Source organism: Clarias gariepinus, chromosome 24 (genome assembly GCF_024256425.1).
Source record: "Clarias gariepinus isolate MV-2021 ecotype Netherlands chromosome 24, CGAR_prim_01v2, whole genome shotgun sequence".
NCBI lineage: Eukaryota > Metazoa > Chordata > Actinopteri > Siluriformes > Clariidae > Clarias > Clarias gariepinus.
The window spans coordinates 5,423,160-5,443,471 of NC_071123.1; the positions used below are offsets into that span (position 1 = coordinate 5,423,160).

Sequence of the window (20,312 nt, forward strand, 5' to 3'; positions counted from 1 at the left end):
CAATTATCAAAAGCTTAACAAACAGACAAGAAACATGTACTATGGTGTAAAGGAAGCAAGTATTTACCTGGAGGCTTCCCCTGGGACAATACTCAGTCACAATGCAGACATTTGGAGGATCGATACAGGCACCAATAAACCTGGTGAGATGGTTGAACTGGACGTCCCTCATCTACAATCAATACCATAAAAAAATGATAACACTAATTAAACCCCAGTTTATAAATCTCAAAAAAGCAAGGCAAAAAAGCATGAATACAGTGAGCATGAATGATCGTGTTTTCTTTTTTGCTGCTATGATCTCAGTAACCTCTAAACTCTGTGTGTCCGAAGGTGCACTGAGTGAAAGAGTCTCGTCAACGTCCCCCCAGGCTAGGGCCAGTTAGTATAGCCTTTGACCTACATAATCACCTCCCTGGTGAGGAGCTACATAATATTCCCCTTGCTGAAACTTTATTACTTCTTCTATATTTGCTTTTTTAAGAATCGAATCGTCCCAGTCCTGCTTTGTTAAAAACAAAGATAAGCAGTGCAGAGAGCAAGATAAAGTAATGTGTTTTTTTTTTTGTTGGACTTTAAGCAAACATGTATTATTATTATTATTATTATCATTCATGGACATTTTATCCACAGAATTCAAAGAACTACATCCACATTAAGTTATTAGTGCTTGTTTTTAAGAACTTTATGTTTTTGCTCAGGAACTGAACACATTAGAACACCCGGCCCACTTTTAAACCCATTAATCTCGTCGGACAAGTTCAAAAGTACAATTTCGATCATTTATTTAAATAATAATCTACTGGAGTTCTTTTAAGAAAGCTTTCTGCATTGTAAGACTCCAGCAGCATCATAGTCAAGATGAATCACTGCTGTTATGTCACAAAAGTAAATAATAAAATTGCAGGCTCCCACGGACAGGGGGTCAGTAGACCCCACTTTCGGAGCTGTGTAGAACATGGTGCTTAGTGCTTGCCATTAGCTGTGGCCTTCTTTGGGAAAAAAAAAGAAAGAAAAAAAAAAGGCTCAAACGGAGCTGTTGTCAGTGTTTGCACAGCAGCGGTGATGATGTGTCCGTATTATGAAAGAGTTAGATAATATGCAGATGGTAGAAAGTGTAGGATATGCTTTACGCTGGCGAATTTCTTGATTTTGGAAGTTCGAGTGCTGACGTAGTCGTGGTGCTGTCTCTGAATCAGACTGCTGGGAATTTTATATTATTTAATTTTTTTTTTTTTTACCATAAGACCATTTTCCAGTGCTTTCACAGAAAATGCTGGCCATTTTTCAGCACTTTGAAACACAGCGTCCAGCATTGCTTCCCCCTTTTTCCACGGCCTCAGGCTGCTCTCCACCCCTTTCCCCAACAACTTCCCCCACCACACACACACATATACACCTCTTATACCGTGGATCTGAAAGCGGAATGTGTTTTTTTACCACACTGGGTACAGAGGTTACTGAGTGGTCATAAACAGCAGGATAACACACACACTTTACCCATACACGCTCCCACACACACACACATACACTCACACGCGTGCACGCGCAAATGCATGTGCACGCACACACGCAAATGCACGTGCACGCACACGCCCGCACACTCACACACCGAATAAACAAACCTCTTGCCTTACATGCTTCAGTTCAAACAGCACTTGTCTTGTCAACTCGATCCTCTTGTTCACGTGCTTGATTGCCACCAGGTTTCCCTGAGACAAGGAATAAGTAAAGTGTTAGTCTCCATGTGGGTTGAAACACAAAATCAAGCTGTATTATTCATTCAAGAAAAGCATCATGGAAAATAGTCAAAAATAAATTAGTCATGTCCACTGAAGGCATGCCAACTGCGAAACCTGTTTTTAGTCTTAGTTTTTGTTTAGTTTTTTTTTTTTACTGCACAAATTAGTGTCTTCCAAAAAATTTGCAGCATCGCAGTCACTGATAAACACGTTTCATAATCAAATATCCCATTGTCACAACTACAAATAGCTATGAGCAGCTTTGCGTCTGGGACGGTCCTTAACATTTGCATCCACTATAAAAAAAAAAAGGAAACATTTATCTTTATAAAAGTTCAGAAAAACTCCAGAAAGTGAAAAAGGAAATATAAACACATCCTGCAAAAAAAGAAGAAGAAGAAGAAGAAAAAAACACCAGAAAAAGACCAGAAAAATAGTTTGAACAGAGCCAAAAACATGAAGTCAAAATTTCCACTCTCAAGGCCTGATAGAGTTAGAGTTAGAAAAGATCATTACAGCACATTAATATTACATTCGAAAAGAAAATACAGAATGCAATTAAAAGACGATGCTCTTAAACTCGAAAAAAACTAATAATATTAATATCCTGACATGCATTATTTGTCAAATTTTTGTTGCATTCATGAAAGAAGAAACAAACCCAAAAGACTTATTTTTATCACTGCTATAAATAACAATATACCACAGTTTGCTCCGACCGAGTAATCTGATTGGACGAGAAGCATTCCAAGACTGATATAGAGCATAACAGCACTGGGACGTTTAACTATATTTATCACTCCTTGTCACATGTGGTCTAATAATCGTTAATTACACTAACTGTCGGTCGCAGCCAGTAGGTCTGTACGGTCTGCAGTACTGAAAACAAGGAAGAGCGGTTGCCTGCCAAAACCCACATTCAAAACCAAACACAGAAGCACTTTCAGAAAGAAAACATTTGATAGCATTATGTCATCTTAAACAACACCTCGTCTCAGTAGTAATTGGTCCTAAGTTGTTCCGGATTGCCTCAGAACCATGCGAGTTCTTTTCATAGTTAATGTGAGTTAACACAAGGCTAAATCTATGTTTCTCAGGACCGCCCAACACCTGCATGTTTTATTTTCCTCCCCTTCGGGTACATAGTACCAAATTTAGTAATTTAAAACAACTTTCACCCGTAAATTATGCTAACAGTCAGTCGCCAGCTCAGCTAGTCGCGGTTGGTTAGTCGGTTCCGCCAGTCGCGTAAGGATTATATGTGTTGTTTATGTTTATTAGTTAAATAAACAAACAAATCACATACTATGAAGGCAATATCACACTCGGAGTTATGCTGTTGTGCTGAATATCAGCACAGCTGTGATACCTTCAGCACTCGTGCCGTTCTGATATTCACTACAACAGTACGACCTCAAATGTAATATTGCTGCATTTTATTTCAGAGCAGATTATACCATAAGACACCAGATTCAAAATAGGTTAATTATTAAACGCATGGGAAGTGATAACTTAATTACTGTAATTTTTTGCACTGTAATATCAGACACATGAAAAAAAATAATTCATACAGATACTACAGAAATGGAAAGAAAGTCTGGAAGAGAATTTGCCTGCATGTCTGACTGGAGATGGAAGATGAAACATTCCTGGAAGTGTTACAGCTCTATCGTAGGACGAGCTTTCAAATGACTCAAAAGCTGATATAATCATCGGATTATTATTAAATAGCTTTTAAGCTGCACTTTTCCTTCGCATGCCTGTGTGAGATGCGTAAGCCTCCGGCGCGCTGGACGTTCATCGGGACGCTCGGAGGTGTGCAACTCTTACCTAGTGTTAATTGTGTGTCTGATGTAACTGGAATAAACAGTACTGTTAACAGAAGGGCAATTGTTCCACCTCTGAAAATGGTCTTGATTTGCTTGTGAGTAAACACACATGCACCTCAAGGGAACTCTGCCGTTACCGCTGGTGCGCTGACTTCACTAATCCAATTCATTTAGCATGAGAAACACAGAGGAGTTCACAGTCGTGCCAACGCACAGCACTGGCGCGATATAATGTGATCACAGAGTAATACAGTGATGAGACCACAGCTATCTCTCCACACACACACACACACACACACACACACTCTACCCCAACTTCTATACATCGGCATGTTTCTCTTTGTCTCACTTTCACCTGTCTCGTCCTTTTCTCTCTAAACATCTTGCTCTCTGTCTCAAACTTTTCCCTTTCTCTTTCTGTTACTCTTTCCACCTCTATGTCCCTCTCTCTATCGCACTCTTACGCTCTGTCTCTCTCACTTTCTCTCTCTCCCCTATTCTCCTACCTGTCTCTTTCCATTCAGTCTCTCTCTCCCATATCCCTCTTCCTGTCTCACTACACACTGTGCTCACTCTTTCTCCTTCTCCCTTTTCCATGTCTCCCTATCCCTTCTCCCATCTGTCTCATCCTCTCACTCCATGTCTCTCCTCCCATCTGCATCTGCCTCTCTCTTTCTCTCTCCGTGTATCACTTCCTCTTTCCAATCTCTCTCCCTGATTCTTCCCCATCTGTCCCTCTCTCTCCATTATCACTCTCTCCTATGTTGTCTCTCCTCCTCCTTTCCTAGTTTTATCCTTCTTCCTGTACTGTATCTCGGTCTTTTCCACTATCCATCTCACATTTTTTTCCTCTTAGTGTCTCCCGCTTCTTATTCATCTCTACCTTATCTCTGTACACATCTGTCTCCCTCTCCCTTTTCTCATTCTCCATCTTTCTCCTTGTTTGTCTCGCCCTCTCTTCATACTCTCTCTCCCCATTCTCCTTCTCCCTGTCTCTCTCGCCCTAATTCTCTCCATTTTTTCTTTCCCTGTCTCCCTCTCTCTTTCTGTCCCTCTCTTTATTTTCTCTCTCCATCTCCCTTTCTCTCTTTCCCCATCTTTCTCTCTCTCTTCAGTGTAAATGTATGTTTGTGTAGGTGTATAAAAAACGCGGAGCTAAGGAAAATGTCAAGAGAACTCAGCCTCACCTTAAAATAGCCTGTTTTTGCAAACAGCTGATGTTTTCCATGCGCTGTGATCAAGGAGCCGTAGCTGGAACCCCTCTGAAAAGTGCATACAAGGGACAGAACATTAGCAGCCATTTAAATCAAAGTAGACGTCTATAGCAGGTAAAAATTAAGAATCGATTCAGCCTCACATAAAGCGACATGGAGTAGGCTTACACCATTACATCTAGCAAGGTCAGGAAAGAATTTGTGGGATTAGTCTGTAAGAGTTGGTCAGGGTATAGTGTCTATTGTGGCACAAAGATCCATAAGTACAGTACACCGTCAGTGCTTACTGAATACCAGGTCAACAGGTGGGTCGGAACAAGATTTTATTTGGGGCGCCATCAGTGTTGGGGGACGTTACTTTTTAAAGCAACTAATTACACTGCAAAATTACTGTCATTAAAAAGTAATCAGTAACATTACCGCGTTACTTTCTGATAAATGTAACTAGTTGGAGTACTTTTCCATTGCAGAAAATGAAAACTCTTTTGTGATTCCTTATGCATGTTGTTTTAGTTAAGACCTTTATAATTATTCTACCATCATTCCTCAGCGAAGTCTGGCCCATAATCTGTTAGATACTAATACCCCTACCTCACCTATGAGTTTTCGCACGTCGGTCCTGGCAGATCCTACACGCTTCTCACCGCGAGTCAAACCGCAAAGGTGAGATAGGGGTATAACAGCAGAAATAACAAAGGGGGGTGGGTTATCGGGGGCGGGGCTTGTAGGACGACTTTCACACACACACACACACACTAACGGAATGACGGCTGTCCGACTCACGGATTACATAAATTGTCTGAATAACAGAATACATTCTTGAAAATATAAGTAAATAACTGAGTACCTAACGTGTTGAATTACTTTTTTGATGTAACGAGTAATCTAAGTACTCTAACGCGTTACACCCAACACTGGCGCCATAATGCATGCAGTACCTCTTTCAGGCACAAGGGGGGGGGGGGGCGTTAGTTTTCTACCACGGTTTATGCTATAATTTTGTGTGAAGTTAGAGTAAGAGTAGGAGGAATTACACATGGCCACAAAGATATGACTCTATATGAGGCTGTAGCTGCCTCTCCCCCTGCATGCGAAGTGAATGTATCCAGCTTTCACTTCAAAGCCAACATTCTTTTACTTGTACAGTATCAAAGGAAACATACAGTAGGCAGTGGTAAGTTGCTTCCTCGATTTTCCGAAAGAGGAAGTTTTAAAGTTGTAGGAAGTAAAGTTAATTAAAAGTGAATAAAAAAAAAAAAATTATGTGCAGGATGATATTTGTTTATAAAATGGTGCAAAAGTGTTTTTTTAGTGTGTGCTCACTTTAAAATCAAAATCAATTAACGTCTATCGTAGTGATTTCAGGAAATGCACATATAAACATTTCTCATGATTTATAAATAAAGGATTAAATAAAGGGGGGGAAAAGCTTGGAAAATATTACACTACACTATACAAAATTCCTCTTTAATGGAACTAAGAGGCCCAAACACGTTCCAGCAAGTTATTTCCTGTTCCAGGACCATTTCAGGTTCTAACTACGGAGGAAGAATGGATTAACATCCTGCACTCCACACATTCGAAAACACGCTGAATGTTGGCCTTGATAAGGTTTAACGTACCTTAGTCTGGGTTTCGGTAAAATTATTCCAGATGGATCCACCATTGATGGATTCTGCTTGTTTTTAAACTAACGTGTTTAAGGGGTAAAATGGAAAAGTAAAAAATGCAATAAATAATAAATAGAAAATGGGAAACTGTTGATTGCTTGATATACTGTAAATTGTAATAAAGCAGTATAATTTAACGCAAAACAACTGAGAAACTCGCAGGAAACAATTTGAAAGTAGAACCGATGTGAAAAACATCTTAAGTCACTCTTTTTTTGTATTTAATTTTTTCCGGTTTGCCGTGATTTCTTAACAAAACACAAATGCAAAGGTCTTTCCTACAATCTATAAGGGTTCGTTTGATAATTGAGGCTTCCTGGATTTCTAAAAGGTTTTTACTTTTTGTCAGGGAAACACTCAATTGTAATGCTTAACACGGAAGCTTAAAAGACTTTAAAAGGAATAGCAGGGAAAAAAAATCTTCTAATTCGTTAACTAGGTATGGATCTACCCGCACTTTAGACACTGAAGTGTGCAATTCTCAATAGTCTAACAAAAATATTACAGACTCAAACACACAGGACTGACGGTAGCGTTCACCTTTATACATTACAGAGCAAAGAAGCCACTTCTCTCCAGGAAAAACAGGGATTGGTCTGCTAAGGACTGGGGTTAAATCATTTTCTTTGATGAATCCCATTCCCGATTGTTTGGAACATCAGGACAAAAGCTTGTCCAAATAAGAAAAGATGAGCGCGCCTCCGAGTGGCGCAGTGGTAACGCGCTCGCCCTATCATCCGGAGATCGCTGGTTCGAACCCCGGGTGATGCTGTTTTCCTCTCACAGCCGGAGGCACAGAGAGAGCTGATTGGCCGAGCTCTCTCAGGGGGGAGGGATGAGAGGTACTTGTGCTCCCACATTAGTCACGGCGCTACAGCCAATCAGGGGCGTCTGTGAGCTCGCGCACACGGAAGGAGCGGCTAGCGCTTCCTCCGCCCCTAACAGTGCGTGAGCGAGCAGTTCGAAAAAATGCGGCCGGCTGATGTCACGTGGTTCGGAGGAAACACGGGATAGCTTTCGTCCTCCCGACTGAGTGGTTGTAGTAGCCTTGATGTGTGTGGGAGCCTCCTAGCGACGGGGGGAGAAAATCGGGGAAAAAAAAAAAAAGAATTGGACAGGACTACATTTAAAAAAAAAAGAAAAAAAAGAAAAAGAAAAGATGAGCGCTACTATAAGTCCTATGTCACGCCAACGGTACAGCATCCTGAGATCGTTCATGTGTTGGGTTGCTTCTTAGACAAGGGAGTGGGCTCACTCATAATTTTGTCTAAGAACACAGCCAGGAATAAGGAATGGTACAAAAACATCCCTTGAGAGCAACTTCTCCCAACCATCCAAGAACAGTTTGGTGACAAACAATACCTTCCAACACGAGGGACCTCCTTGCCATGAGGCAAAAGTGGCTTGGGAAACAAAAAATTTAGATTTTGGGTCCATAAATAGGGAAACTTCCCAAACCTTAATCCCTCTGAGAACTTGTGGTCAATCCTCAAACAAAAACCCACAAACTCCAAGCACTGATTATTTACGAACGGGCTGCCATTAGACGAGGTGGCCCAGAAGTTACTTGACAGCATGCCAGGGTGAATTGCAGAGCTCTTGAAAAAGAAGGGTCAACACTGCAAATATTGCTTTTTTGAATAAACTTAATGTGATTCTTAATAAAAGTCTTTGACACATAGGAAATGCTAGTAAATACATTATTTTTCAGTGTAACATAGTAACCTGATCTGAAAACACTGTTGCACAAAAATGTATATTTGTGTCATTTTCAAAACATTTGGCCATGGATATAGTGGTACATGTAGAGTGTACATTTACAGTATATTAATAACTAATTGATTTCTATTGTCTGCTTTTTTTGGTTACGTGAAAAAATGTCTGATTTTGCAAATTACTGGATTCCATTTTTTTAAATTAAAGCATTAATTCACACACACACACACACACACACACACACACACACACACACACACACGTGTATATATACAGTGGTGTGAAAAAGTGTTTAATGCTCGTAAACCCTCCAATGTGGCCGAATTACAACAATTCTGCAAAGATGAGTGGGCCAAAATTCCTCCACAGCGCTGTTACAGATTTATTGCAAGTTGTTAAAAACGCATTTGGTTGCAGTTGTTGCTGCTAAGGGTGACCCAACCAGTTATTACAGTACGTTTAGGGGGCAAATACTTTTTCACACATGGCTATGTGGTTAGTTTTGGATTTTGTTTTTCCCTTAATAAAAAAACCTTCATTTAATTAAAAACTGCATGATGTGTTTACTTGTGTTATCTTTGACTAATATTTAAATTTGCGTGATGGGTGATGGTCTGAAACATTCAAGTGTGACAAATATGCAAAAAAAAAGAAAAAAAAAAGAAATCAATAAGGGGGCAAAAAATTAAAAAAAAGTTCTCAAATTTATGCAAAAATAAAATGAGCTCATTGACAATCTTTAACGCTCCTGCACTTGGTTTCATCACTCCTTCCAGTGTTTCACATTAATGACACATTATACAATCACATTATTTATTTTCATGCTACACTGATCCACATTCAAACACAGCAGTTATTTATAAAATATGGCACGGGGAAGAAGTTTCCAGAATGAAACAGGATGACTAAAATGACACTTAAACCTAACACGGACTGGCTCGCGCTTTCGCTGAGATGAGGTAGGACAGGATGAAACGCTGTGCCAATATCAGTATTGCAGCCTGGAAAATTCATTAAAAACATATGCACCATAAAGACACGCATATGTACGTGTGTGTATACTGTATATACGCCCCAACAACTGTTACGAAACCCTCTATATGTGAGTGTGAGTGAGTGAGTGAGTGAGTGCGTATGTGTGAGCTACTGCACAGCGAAGTAGACATTAAGGGTTTCCGAATCCTACGGAGAGTTTAGAAAGCATTAAAGCTATTTTGGATCATTAAGCAATCATACTAATGTCAGAATCAGTGAGTCATTTTAGCGTACAACAAAACTATTGAGAGCGAGACGGCCAGGCATGACTCAGGCGTCTCAGGAGTTTCAGAAATGACCGTGCGTATAGTAGAGTCTGTCACCAAGGGATGTTAGATGTCTCTTTCACTCCAATAAGCAATGTTTATCATTTTAAACTGGGGATTGTAAATCCCCCCCCCCAAAAAAAAGTTGGGCTTTTTAAGGAGCAGCCAAGGTTTTCTTCCTTTCTTTTTTTTTTTTAAATGGTCGTGTGGATAAACTTGGCATGCAAAGTCCGTCGTAGTTATAGTAGTTTTACAAAAAGGGCTAAGAAAGTTGTCAAAATGGACGGCATGGATACAGCTGGAAAAGGAATCAGAGCTGAACCGCCCACCAGATATGAGGATAACGGTGCGGAATGAAAGATACCTGGGACAGAGTGAGACGGCTGCCAGCGCGCCTGTGGTATTTGTTGGGGCTTTCGAACTGCAGATCCTCCCATCGAATCCTCCACAGCATTCCAGCAAGCTCCTTCTCCAACTTCAGCTTCCTGAACACATCGAAATCAAAGACCCTCTGCCTTTATTGTATTGACAGATCATTTTATTCAAATGACTCACGATTGAGTGCAGTTTAAAGGCAAGGGACTTTCTCACAGGCCCAAGTATGTCTCTTAAGTCACGACCAGAGGTGCCAGGATTGTGGTTTTCCCACAGAACTCGGGCCCTTTTAGGCAATATAAAAGAGTTTCTTGAATGGAAACAGTAAATACAAATGATGGATCAGCACAAAGATCTTTAACGGTTATAAGGACAATATGTACGTGTAATTACTGTAGCAGAGCTAAAAAATATATGATAATACACAAACCAGCTCAGCTCAAGCTCTATGCCACTCACACACATTTACTGTTGATTTAAACGCAGCTCTTTGGGGTCAATAGGTTAAAAGTAGGACAGTTTTAACTGGCTTTAACTTTACTCTCTCTCTGGTCCGGGAGCGAACCGATAGAGTGGCTTGTTTAAACAAAAGTCGACAATGAAAACAGGATGTTTAAAGACGGACAGACAGACAGAAAAGTATGCCGCATCAACCTCAAAATAAATGCGTCTCATCTGTTCCGAGTTTAGTCAAATGGGGTCACATGAAATGCCAGACACGACATAATACGTACTTCCAATTGACATTTTTATGGCCATAAACTAATTATTAATTGTTAAGCACTGTAAGTGTAGTAGTCACACAAGTCTCACACATTTAAACTCAAATGATCTACAGTTTATACAACACCATTTCACAGCCATCTTTCAGAACTGTTTAGAAGAACAGCTTGTTTCTCAATAAAATGATATTAATCGAGGGGCGTTTAAGTCAAACCGGCGAGGAAATTTCCCGTACGGTGATGAGACTTTTAGCTCAAAAACAACTGAACGGTGCCAACGTTTTAAAGAAAGCCGCAGGTCCATGAATGGCGATCCTGGTCAAGGTGGCTCGGAGCTCACTGCAGTTATTCAACACGTGAACATTCAGCGAGTGGGACGCCTGATCCTTGAAAATCGATAGATAACTTGTCGGAAGAGATGCATCTGTCTGTGGGAACTGTACGCACAATCACTCACCAACACAACTTGCACATTACAGGAACTCAGATAGGAGTTATCGCCAAATCCTCCGTACAGTCCAGGGCATCTCCACATTCCAGCCGTGAAGCAGGAAGTCTGATCATACAGTAACTCCCGCAGACTGAGCAAACTTTCTACCTTGATGGTATCCAGGCACTAGTGAAATGCTGGGATAAGTGCATCATTATTATCTCTATATTATATCAAATATATAGAGAAATAAACGGAGGTTTTACGTTCATACCTGACTTTTGTTATTCTGCACAATCAAAAGTCCTGGGTTGACTTGAACGCCTGTATCATATTACTGTATACTGTATAGTCTGTATAACTGGATGATGCTACATTCGACATTTGGCAAAAGCATATACTGAACAAGTGCACTGAAACTCTCTAAATGATTTAATTGGCTGATTTGGAGAACTGCATGAATGAGAATTGAGATATTCCTAGTAAAATGGCCACTAGGTAAACATGTAAAGATGCTCTCATCTTTTGCATAGAAACTTGAACGCTTAACATAGATTAAAAATTTTTACCAAAATCTTCTTATTGATTATTGGTAAATCATTGACAGTTTAAAAAAAATATTATATATATATATATATTACAGTATATATGGGACCAATATTTGTAAATCAATAAAAGATACAATGACTGTTCATTTGAGTCCCAGCCATTTTCCTAGACTAAAAACAGCCTTTAGGTGGGATGGCGGTGGGGGGAGGAGGAATAGAGTCAGAGCCATTTTAGGGTCACTGCTACTCTTGCCTCTCCCCTCACGTTATTTTTGACCAAAAGTAAACTTGGATGTCCACTCCACCGTGTGCACAAACACGTGGACTCTTTCCAAACAGATCGACACATCTGGAGCTGCTCTCTCCGGTCCTGCTGTTTCTCCAACAAGCTCAAACGAACCGAAATCGCTCATCCTGACATTACACGGACGTTGCCTTGGTAGGAATTCAAAATGAGCCGGTTTGTTGTTCAGGGGAGAAAGAGAAAGAGAGAGAGAGAGAATAAGTGAAAGAAAGATGGAGAGAAAAGAGCAAAGCTCACACATTCCAATCTAAAAGGTGCAAAACATTTCCAGATGTCGAGGCTGGGATATTGCAGCGTTTGCATTTCAACTGGGTTTTTTAAAACTCCCCTTTGTAGCCACCCTGGTCTGCCCCAAAAGACCCACCGTTATTTGTTTTTCTAGGCTGGAAGAAGGGAAAAAAGCTTGGCGGGGGTTTAATGGGGTGGGGCGGGGGTATAGATATTGCAAATAGAATTTATTTTAAGGTTCGTCACATGTAAAATATTTTATTATTATTATTATTATTAGAACAGAATTCTTTTTTGGTGAGGCCATAGTAAAACTGTCAGCTCATTTATTAGCTAACATGGGGCCGTATTTATTTATCTCAGCACACAACCTCAGGAGGAGCGAAAAAAATATTAATGCATGGTATAATTATAATGCATGTATAATAATTTATGTATGGTATAATAATCGTATTATGTAGCAACTACAGTGAAACTAAAAGGAAAGGAGTGTCGTTATGGAACTGAATAAATTCCCAAGAGGTTAAAAGGTTAAACGGTTTCAAATCTGTCAAACCGATTTAGGGTTAGGGTTAGGGTTAACCCTGGTCGCAACGAGTCTCCGTAAACCTGCGTAACCCCTGATGCAGAGAGCCACATTGATAGACCTTTTTTTTTTTTCTATTTAAAGGTTCCCATTTTAATGCTATTAGCAGGTCTTGGTGCAAAAGGGAAGCATTCCACACTGGACCTATTGTTTCATGAATCCCATATGTGAATGCCTTCAGTACCCCCCACTCCTCCTTCCTAAATAGCCCCCTTTCGCACTATTAAAGCGCTCACGTTGCCTTCCCGCGAAACTTCACCTCACACCATTGACTTATCAGCGTGATCTTACTCCTCATTATCCGTCTTTAGCGTAATGGATTTTGTCTGGACGAAACAACAAACTCAAGCTGTAAGCGTTTTTCTTTTTGAGTAAAAGTGCAGAAGAGCGATGGCGAACCTGAAAGGGATAGGAAGAGGAATGCAAACACCGAAGGTGAAGCTGAGAACAAAGTAAATGAGGAAGAAAAAGCGATATCAGATCGTGATAAAAATGACTGTAGAATTGTTACATCCTTCAATGACATCTTTATATAATTTATACGGCAAATCTATTATAACTAATATTATAAAATCTCACTGTTATACAACAGCACTAACAAATCTGATTATACTGTTGAACTCATCGAGCACTAACCTTTCCATGTAAAGTACAGTGCAAAAGTCTTGAGCCTCTTTAGATTTAGCTTCCAAAGAGCCAGACCTTCTTGTATTTTAATGTAATCTTGACGAATAGTTCTCCAGGCTTCCTGAAAGACTTTTTTGGCTCTCATTTTTGGCAAGATTTTGGCTCTCATTTCCAGTCCCTGAGCAGTTTCAGAGTTTGTTAAGCCACACAGTGACCTATGAATGAATTATATTCGAGCATATAAAGCATCTAACGTAAGGCAGGAACCAGTGAGGAACAGGTGCAGATGATCAGGCAGGTGATCAAGTTAATTCAATTCAATTTAATTTGATCTGAAGAAATGAGTGACTTAAGACTTCTGCACAGCCCTGTTTGTCTGTGTGTGTGTGTGTGTATTTATATATATGGGCCTCCGAGTGGCACAGTGATAAAGTGCTCGTCCTATTATCCGGAGATCGCGAGTTCGGTGATGCTGTAACCTCTCGCAGTCGGAGGTCTAGACAGATCTGATTGGCCGAGCTCTCTCAGACAGGAGGAATGAGAGGTACTTAGTGCTCCCATATTAATCACGGCTCTACGGCAAATCAGCGGCACCTCTGTGAGCTCTAGCAAGTGGAAGGAGCGGATAACGCTGTCCTCCGAGTGTGTTACGCCGCCCCCTACGGTGTGTGAATGAGCAGATTGAAAAAATTAAGTCGTCACGTGGAGAAAACACGTGATAGTCTTTGGCTGAGTGGTAGTAGTAGCTTAATGTGGAGCCCCCTAGTGATGGGGAGGAATTGGAAACGACTAAATTAGGGAGAAAATCGGGGGGAAAAAATTATATATGATTAATCATTATTTGGTCATATAATTAAAGCAAATATGCAATGCTTGTGACCGACTGTGTGTGTATAATAGTGCATCCCGACGACAAAAATGCATAAAATCATGAAATGACTTCCGAACCTGAAATGACAATATTTAGACTATAAGCCATTAACATAAATATTTACCGTACAAACGTTACGGAGACGTAATCCTAGACGCCTTTCAACTTAATTCAACAGTTTCATCAACAATAAAGTTCCTCCTTTAGTTTTCAGTTATTCATTCCCAGCTACTTGTTTCAAGGAACACAAGGAACACACCGCTAATGGATTACGGTAAAGAAGCAGAAGACGAAAATAAACATTACGTCCACATATTAATCCTAAGCCAGGACAGTTCTGATGTGAAACTGATGCGCGTCGGATCCAGCATTTTCTCTGCCAGAGCGCTGTTAGTGTTTATACATTCCAGCGCGGAACTATTTAGACTCTCCACATCTCTGCATAAATCTTGTAAATCTTGTAAATTCAGAAATCTGCAAGACCTGCACCTAAAATCTCTCCTGGAATTCCATTCGCTCTCTCTCTATACCTTTTGCTCTCTATTCTTTTTTTTTTTTTTTTTTTTACGAAAAAGAAACCTGCAAGGTCTTACAATTCAGAGCCAAAACCATACCTGTAAATGAGAAAGCTTGACATTCCAAAAATGATGAGGGCGAGACCGGAGCCTACAGCAACAATTCCGAGGACAGGAATTTGTTCTGAAAAAATAAAAGGCAAATTTACACCCCTGTGAATCTCTGACACATTAAAAAAGGAAAATAAATCGCAGACAAAAAGAGTTAACATTCGAAAACCTGTGTGAGACAGTTCAAAGAAATGAGTTGTTGTGATTTTTGATTCAGTCTGAAGCATTTGAAATCACTGCAGTTGAATCATTATAATGTTTCTGATTTTTTTTTTTCTGTTAATTTTGATGTTAAATGCAATTGGCTTGAATTTCTATGCTTTTACTTCATGTCTTTTGACTCATTATAAGCACTTGCTGCTTTTAAAACATAATTATAATACATCATGAAAAAAATAACTTTTTTGCTGTCATTTATTGCTTTTTAAAAAAATAAATCTTAAAATGATAACTTTCACATGTGACCATTTACGTATATCAGAAATATGTTTTCTAAATGGTTTTGTCTAACTGGCACAGATCAGTAAATAAAAAAAAGTCCAAAGTATGTAAATTTGCAATAAAAGTATAAAAGGCACAAACACACTGAAATGCTACTTCAAATATTTAGTCTGTACAACACCACAAACTCTGAAACATGTTTACAAACTTAGTAAAATTTAAGTAATTAAAGTTGAATAAGAAGTTTATTTATAATTTTTTTTGTCTGATAGTTTTTTTTTTTTTTTAGTTTCAACCCAAATTAGTACCAAGGTAGCGGAATAAAAAAATTCTTACATGACTGTAACTTTCCTCAACGTTTACAATTTTCTTACATAGTCAGATATAAATTTGCTGCCACAGCGGTTTCGATGACTCACTCACATCTGACTGCGGAACTGCCAAAAAATTTGCGGATTGGGAAAACTTTCAATCACTAGCAAAATTCCTCTAAACAATAAGTCAAAATAACAAATTAAAACTTTGGCGATTTAAATAAAGTTATGTCTGCTCCAAAAAGTTTATCAACAAACGTCTGGGGGCCAACTCTGTCAAAGTACTGCACAAGAACGGCTAAACCAGGACCTCTTTCGCATCGAAAAATTTCTAACAATTTTCACGTAAAGATGTACACCTGGAAATATTCAGTTTAGCATATAGAATAACTTTCACTAAATGTTCATTATTAATAAGCTTAATAGCATGCTTGTGCTGTAAATCACTAAAAGAAAGGGTTATTAATCATGCATTTCCTCTTACCTTCACACGAGATTAGACAGCGAGGTTCATCGAGTGGTGGGCAACCCTTTGGCCAGTGAATCCTTTCTGTGGCCGACCACACAATTTCCTTATTGGTTCCATTATAGTGCCCAACAACCTACATAGAAAAAAGGTTGTAAGTCTGTTGTTTAATACTCTGGAGAACACCACACAGACAGCGGCCCAATCTACAGGTTAAAAACAGGAACTCAGGAACTAAGAGGACAACAATGACCCATTGCATGACCACATCATCCTGAACTGACAATTCCCAAAGGAATCATACCGGAATCTGTGAGCTGTTGTACACAGACTGATTTTTACGCCCTTCCATATAAGATATCATATCCTTTTATCCTTTTGTGCACATTTGGAGTCTGAAGAACGAAATTTCGATCCGATGTGTAAATACTGTTTGCATGGTCGTATTGACAATAAAGTTGACTTTGACTTTGACTAAAGCCCACATTGTCTTTACATGAAGCACCCAAAATAAAATCCCTAGAAACCCATAGAACATCCATGAAACAACAACAACAATACCACCACCAATAATAATAATAATAACAACAACACATTTTTTAAAAGTCATACAAGATTCACATTACATATAACTGAATATAGCTCACTTAAGAAAGATATTATTTTACATAATAACTAAGCAATAAAATTCCATTCAAATAAGGCAAAATTCTAATGAGAAAATTTATGTCCAACAGATTATTTAACAGAAATAGACTATACCTGCATTCAAATGAATAACCCATAAGCATCAATTCCAATAGAAACCCTATAGAAATAGATCATGTTACAATGGCTAATCCATAAATCCTATCGGAAACCTATAAAAATACATATTTTAATGGCTAACCCATAAATAGAACCCTGTAGAAATACATTATATACCAATGGCTATTTAAGTCATATTCAATAGAAATACAGAAATAGATCTTACTCCAAATCCAATCTATACAGAAATAGATCTTACTCCAAATGACTAACCCATATTAAAAAAAAAACTACTTTATAAACGTGTATAAACAAAAAGATTCTATTACAATATCTAATCCATAAATATCTTATTGGAACCCTATAAAAATCCAATGAGCTAACCCAATAATTTTCAATAGAACCCTATAGAAATATATCATACTGTATGCCAATGGCTAGTTGAACATATGCAACAGGAACTCTACAGAAATAGATCTAACCAAATAGATGGCTAACCCATGATTATTAAATATGAACGTATTAAAGAAGAATTATAGGCATAAATCTAATTACCATAATATCCAGAAATATTTAACATTGCAGAACCATATATATACCTGGTTATTCAATTAATATTCAATAGAAGCTCTATAGAAATACATTATATTTCAATGAGTTACTCATAAATGTCCAATAGGGAACTTATGGAAATACAAATTCCATTGGCTAACCCATTCATATTTAATGGAACCCTGTAAAAATATATTATATTCCAATCAGTGACCCATAAATGTCCAATAAGGAACATCTAGAAATACATACAGTATTCTATTGGCTAACCCATTACTATTAAATGGATCCCTATAGAAATAAATTATATTCCAATTAGTAACCCATAAATGTCCAATAAGGAACCAATAGTAATATACCATAATACAATGGCTAACCTACTAATATTTAATGGAACCCTAAAGAAATATATCATAATACAATGGCTAATCAATAAACTATTTAGTAGAAACCTAATAGACTCATTCTAACGAATAACCCATTTCATTATCCAATGTTCCTTGTACTCACATCAGTATCTGAGTTAATACATGGAACTTAAATTGAATAACCAGTCGAATTTCAAACACTATATAAAAATCCTACTGTATACGAGGTACTGTATATTTAAATTGATTATTTGCCACCACTTGAAATTCTTGTTTGCGACTGGCAGAGAATCCGGTACCTGATCTGTTGCATCAAAAACTGAATTACCAACTTTTTAAATCTGCATCTTTAGTTGTAAATGTGCTATATGGATTATACTCATTAATAGGCTCGTATAAAACATGTGACCTTTAAGAGAGATGGAGAAACTTTGGCAACGGGGTACAGACGGTACGAAAAATGTCTATCATTACAGACAGATGTTATACCTGTGTTTCAGGTTGGATACTAAATGCGCAGCAGGTCTGTTAAAGGATTCAGTCTGAAGAGCTACAGGCTTTGTCCAAGAATATAAATCAAGCATTCGTGACCTACCTAACCTGTTGTTTTTCCATGAAGGTTCTCTTAGTTTTTTTTTTTTTTCCCTGCCTGTACAGACATGTCTTTTACAGCTTTAACCATGAATCCACTGAAGAACTGCTTAGAGTAAAAGAATTGCCAATGTCCGTAATCAACATTAGTAATAGGTTACAGATGCTTTTTAGCACTTCAAGCTCACAACCCTGTTTATCTTCAGGAAAACACCCATAAAAAAGGAACACCTACACATTTAGCTGGAGTTTAATCACCAACGGTGTAAATAAACTTCACCATTTATTCGAGTCGCACTAAAAGCCAAACAAGGTCTGCTTAACACCGGGTGCAAAAGACAAATATTTTCTTCAATCTGAAGAAAACCTTTCAGTCTAAAAGCATTTTTGTTAAGGGTCTCATAATTACGCAATCCTTCCAAGGTTACGAGTGCTGAAAGTGGTCACGTGGTGCAAATGCATAGTGTGTGAATGTAGCCCAATCAATTCTTCTTTACTACATTTTATTTATTATTATAATTTTTTTTCTAACTAAACATACTTTATACCCGAACCACTGACAGGCATTATTGGTGAATTTCATAGGCAGGAAAACCAGCAAGAAATTTTTATGGCGACTTAGACGTGCAAAGCATTTCCTCAAACCAAAAACACAACAGCAACCAGCAAAGACCAAAGAGAGGTACTGTAACAGCGAAACAGCAAAATCAAACACATGACAACAAATCTGAAAACACAGCCGGCAGCAAAACCAGCAAAACCAAATAACAACAGCAAAACCAAAGGTACAGTTTAACAGCAAAACCAACATGACAATCAAAAAAACCAAAGGCAAAAAAGCAAAACCAGAAGAAAAAAAAAAAGAAAGAGGGAAAAAAAACACAAGGGCGAAGACACAACTGAAAAAAAAAACAGAAGACACAACCACAAAATCAGACGCAACAGAAAAAAACTAAACAAAAAACAGTAATCCAAAATTGATAAAAACCAAAGACATAACAGCAATGCCAAAAACATAACATTAAAACCAAGTACACAACAAAAAAAAGCCAAAGATACAACGTACATTTCTTCATTCATTCATCTTCTATACTGCTTCTCCTGCACAGGGTCCTGGTGTTTATCCCAAGAGACTTAGGGCACGAGGTGTGGTACACCCTGAGTCCAACACAGAGTGCATACACACACTGGGCAATGCATGTCTTTGTACTGTGGGAGGAAACCGGAGTACCCGGAGGAAAACCCGTCCAGCACGAGAAGAACATGCAAACTTCATGCACACAGACCCAAGGTGGGAATCGAACCCCGTAACCTTGCAGGATTCGAGGCAACGGTGCTGCCCACTACCACCCCGAAGACAACGTTAAGAGACAACAAACCCAAAGAGACGATAATAAAGCCTAAAACATAAAAGCTAACTCTCTTCAGCCTAACATTAAAACCAAAAACAAGACAAAATGAATAAAAAAACAACAACACAGCACTAACTCAGAAGTCCTTCTCCAACATCGATTACTTGTTGCTAATTGGCTACAAAAAAAGTGTGTTGGAAATACGAGGCTACATAAACCACTGACATATTTGTTATTTTTAATGTGTATTTTAATCAGAGTCATACACACCATGTTAGGCGATATAGATATTTGCTGATATGGATGTAATTCACCGTCATAAAATGAACATGTCAACAATCAAAAGAGAGTATGTGATCTTCAATAAGGAGGAATAAGTTTTATATTCGCATACTGTATATATATATATTAGTGCTGTCAATCGATAAAAAAAATTTAACTAATTAATCGCACAATTTTTTGCAATTAATCGCGATTAATCACAATTAAAAGACTGAAACTTTTTGGATATGTAAATGTAAATAATTAATGTAAACTCAAGACAATGAAACTATTTAAATTCAAATATGATTGTTTATTGGAATTTTTGTTTAACTTGTAACACAGATTTTCTCATGTAAACAACATACCTGCAATAAACCATCAATATTCTCCAAATTAACTGTTGGCTTGAAAGCCATATTTATTACAGA

At 38.3% G+C, this 20,312-nt stretch overlaps 1 protein-coding gene across 2 annotated transcripts in view; it reads right to left on the reverse strand.

Annotated features, from left to right (window-relative positions):
• npr2 (natriuretic peptide receptor 2) overlaps nt 1-20,312 on the reverse strand; it is a 53,279-nt gene that overhangs the window by 15,994 nt on the left and 16,973 nt on the right. For both annotated transcript variants that reach the window (XM_053485341.1, XM_053485342.1), the window contains 6 exons: nt 16,029-16,146; nt 14,778-14,862; nt 9,837-9,957; nt 4,759-4,833; nt 1,638-1,712; nt 68-172 (listed from right to left, as the gene is read on the reverse strand). In XM_053485341.1, the coding sequence (XP_053341316.1) occupies nt 68-172; nt 1,638-1,712; nt 4,759-4,833; nt 9,837-9,957; nt 14,778-14,862; nt 16,029-16,146 (579 nt within the window). The remainder of the gene's footprint in view (nt 1-67; nt 173-1,637; nt 1,713-4,758; nt 4,834-9,836; nt 9,958-14,777; nt 14,863-16,028; nt 16,147-20,312) is intronic.